Source organism: Hordeum vulgare, chromosome 2H, assembly GCF_904849725.1.
Source record: "Hordeum vulgare subsp. vulgare chromosome 2H, MorexV3_pseudomolecules_assembly, whole genome shotgun sequence".
Taxonomy (NCBI): domain Eukaryota; kingdom Viridiplantae; phylum Streptophyta; class Magnoliopsida; order Poales; family Poaceae; genus Hordeum; species Hordeum vulgare.
Genome location: NC_058519.1, coordinates 156,853,688 through 156,863,885, shown reverse-complemented (window position 1 = coordinate 156,863,885; position 10,198 = coordinate 156,853,688). Strand labels below are relative to the sequence as shown.

The 10,198-nt window shown below is 48.2% G+C and overlaps 1 protein-coding gene across 1 annotated transcript; it reads left to right on the top strand.

Annotated features, from left to right (window-relative positions):
* The first annotated feature begins 6,236 nt into the window (after positions 1-6,236).
* LOC123425647 (remorin 4.1-like) lies at positions 6,237-7,797 on the top strand. Its single transcript, XM_045109345.1, has 2 exons — positions 6,237-7,138; positions 7,246-7,797. Exons 1-2 carry the CDS (start codon positions 6,428-6,430, stop codon positions 7,435-7,437), a joined length of 903 nt encoding a protein of 300 aa, XP_044965280.1. The 5' UTR covers positions 6,237-6,427; the 3' UTR covers positions 7,438-7,797.
* The last annotated feature ends 2,401 nt before the right edge of the window (positions 7,798-10,198 follow it).

Sequence of the window (10,198 nt, the reverse complement as noted above, 5' to 3'; positions counted from 1 at the left end):
ACTTCCTCCTCAACCGGCGTCGCAACGACAGAGGTATCCCCTTGTCCTGCGCCACCATCCAGAGGGATGAGAGGTTCGACAACCTCGTCAAGTTCTATCTTCCTCCCACTCAATTCTCTCGAGAGAAACTCCTTCTCGAGAAAAGCTCCGTTTTTAGCACCAAACACTTTGCCCTCGGACTTGAGATAGAAGGTGTACCCAACTGTCTCTTTTGGGTAACCTATGAAGACGCACTTTTCCACTTTGGGTTCCAGCTTTTCAGGCTGAAGCTTTTTGACATAAGCATCACATCCCCAAACTTTAAGAAACGACAACTTTGGTCTTTTGCCATACCACAGTTCGTATGGTGTCGTCTCAACGGATTTTGATGGTGCCCTATTTAAAGTGAATGCAGCTGTTTCTAATGCATAACCCAAAATGATAACGGCAAATCAGTAAGAGACATCATAGATCGCACCATTTCTAATAAAGTACGATTACGACGTTCGAACACACCATTACGCTGTGGTGTTCCAGGCGGTGTTAACTGTGAAACAATTCCACATTGTCTTAAGTGAGCACCAAACTCGAAACTCAGATATTCACCCCCACGATCAGACCGTAGGAACTTGATCTTCTTGTTACGATGATTTTCCACTTCATTCTGAAATTGCTTGAACTTTTCAAATGTCTCAGACTTGTGCTTCATCAAGTAGACATAACCATATATACTCAAATCGTCAGTGAAGATGAGAAAATAACGATATCCGCTGCGCGCCTCTACGCTCATCGGACCACACACATCGGTATGTATGATTTCCAACAAGTCACTTGCACGCTCCATAGTTCCGGAGAACGGAGTCTTAGTCATTTTGCCCATGAGGCATGGTTCGCACGTGTCAAGTGAATCAAAGTCAAGTGACTCCAAAAGTCCATCAGCATGGAGTTTCTTCATGCGCTTTACACCAATATGACCTAAGCGGCAGTGCCACAAAAATATGGCGCTATCATTGTTAACTCTAACTCTTTTGGTCTCAATGTTATGTATATGCGTATCGCTATCAAGATTCAATATGAACAATCCTCTCACATTAGGTGCATGACCATAAAAGATGTTACTCATAGAAATAGAACAACCATTATTCTCTGACTTAAAAGAGTAACCGTCTCGCAATAAACAAGATCCAGATATAATGTTCATGCTCAACGCAGGCACTAAATAACAATGATTTAAGTTCATCACTAATCCCGATGGTAACTGAAGTGAAACTGTGCCGACGGCGATTGCATCAACCTTGGAACCATTTCCTACGCGCATCGTCACTTCATCTTTCGCCAGCCTTCGTCTATTCCGCAGTTCCTGTTTCGAGTTGCAAATATGAGCAACAGAACCGGTATCGAATACCCAGGCACTACTACGAGAGCCGGTTAAGTACACATCAATAACATGTATATCAAATATACCTTATTTTTCTTTGGCCGCCTTCTTATCTGCCAGATACTTGGGGCAATTGCGCTTCCAGTGACCCATACCCTTGCAATAGTAACACTCCGTTTCAGGCTTAGGTCCAGCTTTGGGTTTCTTCGTCGGATTGGCAACAGGCTTGACGCTCTTCTTCGAATTACCCTTCTTGCCTTTGTCGTTTCTCTTGAAACTAGTGGTCTTATTGACCATCAACACTTGATGTTCTTTACGGAGTTCAGACTCTGCGACTTTCAACATCGCAAACAACTCGCCGGGTGACTTGTTCATCCCTTGCATGTTGTAGTTCAACACAAAGCCTTTATAGCTTGGCGGCAGTGATTGAAGGATTCTGTCAGTGATAGCCTCTTGCGGGAGTTCAATCCCCAACTCAGCTAGACGGTTTGAGTACCCAGACATTTTGAGCACATGTTCACTGACAGACGAGTTCTCCTCCATCTTGCAAGCATAGAATTTATCGGAGGTCTCATACCTCTCGATCCGGGCGTTCTTCTGAAAGATAAACTTCAACTCCTGGAACATCTCAAATGCTCCATGACGCTCAAAGCGACGTTGAAGTCCCGGTTCTAAGCCATACAAGACTGCACATTGAACTACTGAGTAGTCCTCCTTACGTGCTAACCAAGCATTCTTAACATCCTGATCAGCCGTAGCGGGTGGTTCATCTCCTAGCGCAGCATTAAGGACATAATCCTTCTTCCCAGCTTGTAAGATTAGCTTAAGATTACGAGCCCAGTCTACAAAGTTGCTTCCATCATCTTTCAACTTAGCTTTCTCTAGGAACGTATTAAAATTCAGGGTGACTGTCGCGTGAGCCATGATCTACAACACAAATATATTCAAAGTGGACTTAGACTATGTTCAAGATAATTAGAGTTTAACTTAATCAAATTATTCGCTAAACTCCCACTCAAAAGGTACATCACTCTAGTCATTTGAGTGGTTCATGATCCACTTACACTAGCTCAAGTCCGATCATCACGTGAGTTGAGTATAGTTTCAGTGGTAAGCATCCCTATGCTAATCATATCATCTATATGATTCATGATCGACCTTTCGGTCTCATGTGTTCCGAGGCATGTCTGCACATGCTAGGCTCGTCAAGCTTAACCCGAGTGTTCCGCGTGCGCAACTGTTTTGCACCCGTTGTATGTGAACGTTGAGTCTATCACACCCGATCATCACGTGGTGTCTCGAAACGACGAACTGTAGCAACGGTGCACAGTCGGGGAGAACACAATTTCGTCTTGATATTTTAGTGAGAGATCACCTCATAATGCTACCGTCGATCTAAGCAAAATAAGGTGCATAAAAGGATTAACATCACATGCAATTCATAAGTGACATGATATGGCCATCATCACGTGCTTCTTGATCTCCATCACCAAAGCACCGGCACGATCTTCTTGTCACCGGCGCCACACCATGATCTCCATCAACGTGTTGCCATCGGGGTTGTCGTGCTACTCATGCTATTACTACTAAAGCTACATACTAGCAAAATAGTAAACGCATCTGCAAGCACAAACGTTAGTATAAAGACAACCCTATGGCTCCTGCCGGTTGCCGTACCATCGACGTGCAAGTCGACATTTTCTATTACAACATGATCATCTCATACATCCAATATATCACATCACATCGTTGGCCATATCACATCACAAGCATACCCTGCAAAAACAAGTTAGACGTCCTCTAATTTTGTTGTTGCATGTTTTACGTGGTGACCATGGGTATCTAGTAGGATCGCATCTTACTTACGCAAACACCACAACGGAGATATATGAGTTGCTATTTAACCTCATCCAAGGACCTCCTCGGTCAAATCCGATTCAACTAAAGTTGGAGAAACCGACACTTGCCAGTCATCTTTGAGCAACGGGGTTACTCGTAGCGATGAAACCAGTCTCTCGTAAGCGTACGAGTAATGTCGGTCCAAGCCGCTTCAATTCAACAATACCGCGGAATCAAGAAAAGACTAAGGAGGGCAGCAAAACGCACATCACCGCCCACAAAAACTTTTGTGTTCTACTCGAGAAGACATCTACGCATGAACCTAGCTCATGATGCCACTGTTGGGGAACGTCGCATGGGAAACAAAAAATTTCCTACGCGCATGAAGACCTATCATGGTGATGTCCATCTACGAGAGGGGATGAGTGATCTACGTACCCTTGTAGATCGTACAGCAGAAGCGTTAGTGAACACGGTTGATGTAGTGGAACGTCCTCACGCCCCTCGATCCGCCCCGCGAACAATCCCGTGATCAGTCCCACGATCTAGTACCGAACGGACGGCACCTCCGCGTTCAGCACACGTACAGCTCGACGATGATCTCGGCCTTCTTGATCCAGCAAGAGAGACGGAGAGGTAGAAGAGTTCTCCGGCAGCGTGACGGCGCTCCGGAGGTTGGTGATGACCTTGTCTCAGCAGGGCTCCGCCCGAGCTCCGCAGAAACGCGATCTAAAGGAAAAACCGTGGAGGTATGTGGTCGGGCTGCCGTGGAGAAGTCGTCTCAAATCAGCCCTAAAACCTCCGTATATATAGGTGGGAGGGAGGGGACCTTGCCTTGGGGCTCAAGGAGCCCCAAGGGGGTCGGCCGAGTCCAAGGGGGAAGGCTCGCCCCCCCAAACCGAGTTGGACTTGGTTTGGTGGGTGGGAGTCCTTCCTTCCCTTCCCACCTCCCCTTTTTTTTTCTTTTCTCTTTGATTTTCTTCCCTAGGCGCATAGGGCCATTTTGGGCTGTCCCACCAGCCCACTAAGGGCTGGTGTGACACCTCAAGGCCTATGGGCTTCCCCGGGGTGGGTTGCCCCCCCCCCCCCCGGTGAACTACCGGAACCCATTCGTCATTCCCGGTACATTCCCGGTAACTCCGAAAACCTTCCGGTAATCAAATTAGGTCATCCTATATATCAATCTTCGTTTCCGGACCATTCCGGAAACCCTCGTGACGTCCGTGATCTCATCCGGGACTCCGAACAACATTCGGTAACCAACCATATAACTCAAATACACATAAAACAACGTCGAACCTTAAGTGTGCAGACCCTGCGGGTTCGAGAACTATGTAGACATGACCCGAGAGACTCCTCGGTTAATATCCAATAGCGGGACCTGGATGCCCATATTGGATCCTACATATTCTACGAAGATCTTATCGTTTGAACCTCAGTGCCAAGGATTCATATAATCCCGTATGTCATTCCCTTTGTCCTTCGGTATGTTACTTGCCCGAGATTCGATCGTCAGTATCCGCATACCTATTTCAATCTCGTTTACCGGCAAGTCTCTTTACTCGTTCCGTAATACAAGATCCCGCAACTTACACTAAGTCACATTGCTTGCAAGGCTTGTGTGTGATGTTGTATTACCGAGTGGGCCCCGAGATACCTCTCCGTCACACGGAGTGACAAATCCCAGTCTTGATCCATACTAACTCAACTAACACCTTCGGAGATACCTGTAGAGCATCTTTATAGTCACCCAGTTACGTTGCGACGTTTGATACACACAAAGCATTCCTCCGGTGTCAGTGAGTTATATGATCTCATGGTCATAGGAATAAATACTTGACACGCAGAAAACAGTAGCAACAAAATGACACGATCAACATGCTACGTCTATTAGTTTGGGTCTATTCCATCACGTGATTCTCCTAATGACGTGATCCAGTTATCAAGCAACAACACCTTGTTCATAATCAGAAGACTGACTATCTTTGATCAACCGGCTAGCCAACTAGAGGCTTGCTAGGGACGGTGTTTTGTCTATGTATCCACACATGTAAATGAGTCTTCATTCAATACAATTATAGCATGGATAATAAACGATTATCTTGATACAGGAATTATAATAATAACTATATTTATTTTTGCCTCTAGGGCATAATTCCAACGAAGACAACGAAGCCACGCAGGGGTCAGCCTGCCAGGACCCAGATGGGGCCCACCGGGCCAAATCTGGACCGGGGGCGCGTCGTCGGCCACCCTGCACCACCACGTCGTCACACCGCCAAGGGTCCACGCCACCACCTCGCGCGCCGCCGACCACCGTCGTGGGTCCGCCGCGCCGCCGCCAAGCCGAGGAACACCAACGCCGCCCTGCCCCGGGAAGGGAAGACGTGTGCAGGGGGACGGGAGGTCCCATCGTCGTCGATCCCACCCGACCCAGGGCCGGGGGCGCCTTCCGACGACGACTGCGAAAGGAGGGAGGAGGGGCGACGAGGAGGGTGAAGTGCATCGCCCCGATCGCCTCCCAGGGAGGCGACGCTAGGGCGGGAACGGGAGGAGGTTGGGGGGCTCGGGGCGGGGATCAAAAAGGCGCGACTGGCGGTCGATGACCGCGGCGAGGAGAAGGCTGACGGCGACGGGTGGGAGGCGGGAGGAAGCCCTAGAGGGGTTCGGGGTGTGTGGCTCTCTCCTGCTCGAGAGTGCAAAGAGGTAGCAACAATAAAAATCATCTGGTAGAAAAAAAAAAGCATATGTGTTGTTATTAAGGGAGGCGAAGACCATGATGCATGGTGGAACCGAAATATGATAGGTGTGAGTCAGCGCACTTTGCCCACGCGACCCTTGCATGCGCTCCCAGAAAACAAACATAATCTCCGGAATAAGAAAGCGCGACGAAGCAGCACCAAAAGGAGCAGGAAATATATAGAAACAGAAATAGGAAAATATCCCCATTTCTTTCCTCTCACTCTCTAATCCTCGCCCTCCATTGGTGGGCGCCTCCACTGCCACAACCTGGCCTCTATTTAAGAAGGCTCCTTGCGCCACCATCCTACTCACCACCGCACCGGCACCACAGACCGCACCGGCACCGCTCAGCTCCATCGCGCCTCCAGCTTCAGCTGAGCTCCAACTCAACTCAAATTAATCGCAGATGGTTTCTTGTGCGCCAGTAGTGGCTTAGCGCATTAGCGGCGGAGGTTGGTACGATCAGGTAGGCCGGAGGTGAGGTGCCACATGTTGAGTGGACAAACGGCGGTTAGTGGCAGCAGCAGCAGCAGCATCATCCGCGGCGTCGAGCAGCAGCACCAGCGTCGGCCGATCGAGGAGGGAGAGGAGGAGGAGCCAGAGTTCAGGGACATCCACGCGCTGAGCCCGCCGCGCGCGCTGAGCCTGTACCGCCGGAGCCGGCCGGGCAGCAGGGACTCGTGGGGGTCAGCGGCGGGAGCAGGGGGGAGCAGACACACGTCGATCCGCTCCGTCGGGAGCGACACCGCCCCCAGCGAGCTCTTCCCTACTATGAGCAGGGAGTTCTCGGCCATGGTCGCCGCAGCAGCCAGCGCTAACGCCTCGTCCTCCGCGGCAGCAGGCCACGGGGAGAGCGTGGCGAACGAGGACGCACTGGGGAGGATCGGCGAGGAGGAGCTGGAGGAGACGAACCCGCTCGCCATCGTGCCGGACAGCAACCCCATCCCGTCGCCGCGCCGGGGGATGACGCCGCGCCCGGTGACCGGCGGCGAGGTGGTGGTGCCGAGTGCCGGCCAGGGACAGGGCGACGAGGTGTCAGTGGGGCAGGTGAAGAAGGACGAGGTGGAGACCAAGATCGCCGCGTGGCAGATCGCCGAGGTCGCCAAGGTCAACAACCGCTTCAAGCGCGAGGAGGTGGTCATCAACGGGTGGGAGGGCGACCAGGTGGAGAAGGCCAGCGCATGGCTCAACAAGTACGAGGTACGCACATCTCCGATAATCTTCTCCATCAACGATCAATCCACACCACACCATCGCCATGCTCTGAAATGAATGAGCTCTGACGACCGTGTGATGCCTGCGTGCAGAGGAAGCTGGAGGAGAAGCGGGCCAAGGCGATGGAGAAGGCGCAGAACGAGGTGGCCAGGGCCCGGCGGAAGGCGGAGGACAAGCGCGCGTCGGCGGAGGCCAAGAGGGGCACCAAGGTGGCGCGCGTGCTGGAGCTCGCCAACTTCATGAGGGCCGTCGGGAGGGCGCCCACCAAGCGCTCCTTCTTCTGAGCTGCCATGCCCTGCCGCCATTATTTCGCCTCTTACTCGCCGTCGCCGGATCCTTCACCGCTTCGCTCCGCAGGACTCCTCCTGTGCTCGCTGCTCTGCTGTGTGGAACTCTCGTTTTAGTGTTGTATCCACATGTATGGTGTGTCATCGTTCCCTTCCCTCTTTCTTTCTTCTTCATTTCTCGTGTTTGACATGGAGTACATAGCATAAGAATGCAAGGGTGTGCTCTGCCTGCCGAGTCCAAGTGCGAGAGCTGCCTGTATTTTGTTTCTGTTTCTCCTTCCAATCGACGGTATTGTGTGTGTGTGTGTGTGTGTGTCAATATGAACAAGATATGCAGTAAATTACTGTTTCTGTGCACGTCTGCAAGCCTTCTGAATCACCAGTTTCTTGATTTCTACTGTATTATTATTCATCCGTGTCATTTATTCCAGTTCTTTCTCTGTCCCCAAACGCATTATCCTGCTTCTTTTATGGTTTCTTCAATGCTCAACTAACAACACTTTGACATGAAAAACCTTGGAGGCCCAGTGTACTGACGAAGAGTTGCTTTTGTTTTGACTTCTGAAGATCTACTCAAGGTAGTCAAACAATCAGTAATTTGGAACTGAAGTACTACTAAAAACTCTATGAGCTTTCTGCCTTGATGATGACACGCAAGCCACCTACCGGCTTCACTATGAACAGTTTTGATTGATGAGATTGCTCAGTTCTCCGGCGATACGGGGATTACAGTCCTGACTGAGATGAGGCTAGTCCTGCTCACTCAGGCCGTGCTGGATGCGGTGTAAATCAATACGAGTGTATTTTATTTACACATGTAACTTACATCAAGAGCTGTTTCCAGACGAAAATGAAAACGACGGACAGAGACATGTATTTTTTTACACATGTATTTGGAATGAAAACGATAATCCAAACAGGGCCTCAATTGTAGATTGGAAGCTATTTTTATGCGTAGGTCCGTGTAGTTTGATGTTGTTCCAAATTAGCACAGCCTTAACTCAAGCTCGACTAACATAGCAGTTACGTATCCTCAACTGAGAGTGACTTGTGCTCTTCATATTGACGTGGGAGTGGAATGGACCATTCTTGTGTACTGCATTCAGAAGTACTCCCTACATCCCATATTGTAAGAACTATTTTATACTACAACGCCCTTCTATTGCCGGACGAAGGGAGTATCTGTTATAACAAAGGAATCCATATTTACAATGACTTTTTAGGCTGGCCATAATAGAAGTAACTTAGGTGGTAACATATACTTGAAACTAGCAAACATACTGATGTGGCAAATTATTAAAAAAAAAAAGTGGGTTAGAGTAACATAGATAGATACCATAACATGTTAAATGTTATGCTACTATGTGTCATGCATGTCAATAAATGAGGTCATCTATGATACTAGTTTATGATACCATGCATTATAAAGATAGTATCATACAATAGTATCATATGCATGATACTGCTATATGATACTTTCCACTATGACTAGCCTTAAGGGTGGGGGATGGTTAATGGTAGTCGCCACTTTCACATATACTTCCTTCATAAAAAAATACAAAAGCATTTAAATCATTAAAATAATATAATATAAACGTTTTTGTATTTATTTACAGAAGGTGTACTTATTTTATACTGATTCCACGGAAATTTCAATTACCAAAATCTCTGCGAATCAAAGAATTATCAAGATTTACGTTGATAGGAACAGCGTGCCTATGCATGTGAATGCAGCACAGGTATGCATCTTTGTTGTTGTTGCATTGCATACAACCAACGTGGACAACAAAACGGCCAAGCGCCAATGCTGGCTCAGACAATACCTGAATAATTCCGTGCGCTTGTTCAAAGAGGGAGGATACGAATCCCACGGATCCCTTGCACCTGGACACTCTATTGGTAGGCATGGCCAGGAAGTGGGCCTCCGTCTTGTAATTAAATGTCGCTGCCTTTGTAGTGGGGCGGACGGCCCATGATCAGGAGTAGCCCATGTGCATGCATGCATCTTCCTCTCTCTCTAGGAGGAGTAGACTATAGAGAGAAAAACTTCTCAAAAAAACAAAGAGAGAGAGAGAGAGAAAAAAAACACGGTGGGGGCAACCAGCAAGCTCACATGTGTAGACAATGTGAGCCTGTTCTCCTGTTTGCTCACGTCGCATGGCGTGTTCCAAATAATTGGTGGTTACATTGATCATGACGCGGTGGACCCTGCAAGCGCCGGAAACGCGAGAAATGGTCCAGCCCAATAGTGAACTGGGGCTTCGTGTTGATTTTCTTCCGAGTGGAAATACGCTTACTCGTTATTTTGACCCAAAGGAGATAAAAGGGCTATTTTGTGACTTCTCAACCGTAACATCTTTGCGACTATCAGAAAATCTCCTGCGGGGATAAACTATCAGATAAACAGTACGCAACTAGTGAAATGGAAAATATAAGCACTATCACAAAATATAAAAGAGAACTACCATGAAATAACAAATCTTCTTCACGCATATTTGAGGATTTGGTCGGAAGATAGACCAGCCATCTGACAAATAGGCAGATGATGTGATTTTCATGTCTGAAGAACATCTTCAGAGTGCTCATATCATGAAGTTTACTCTTTGCAGTTTTGAATACTCAACTGGTTTAAACGTCAATTTTTGTAAGACTAAACGTTGTTATTTCGGTCACGCTAAATATGCTACACACGGCAGAAAGGCAAAGTGAGCCAAAGCTACATTTATACTGTTCGGGGACAAATATATACAAAAAAAAA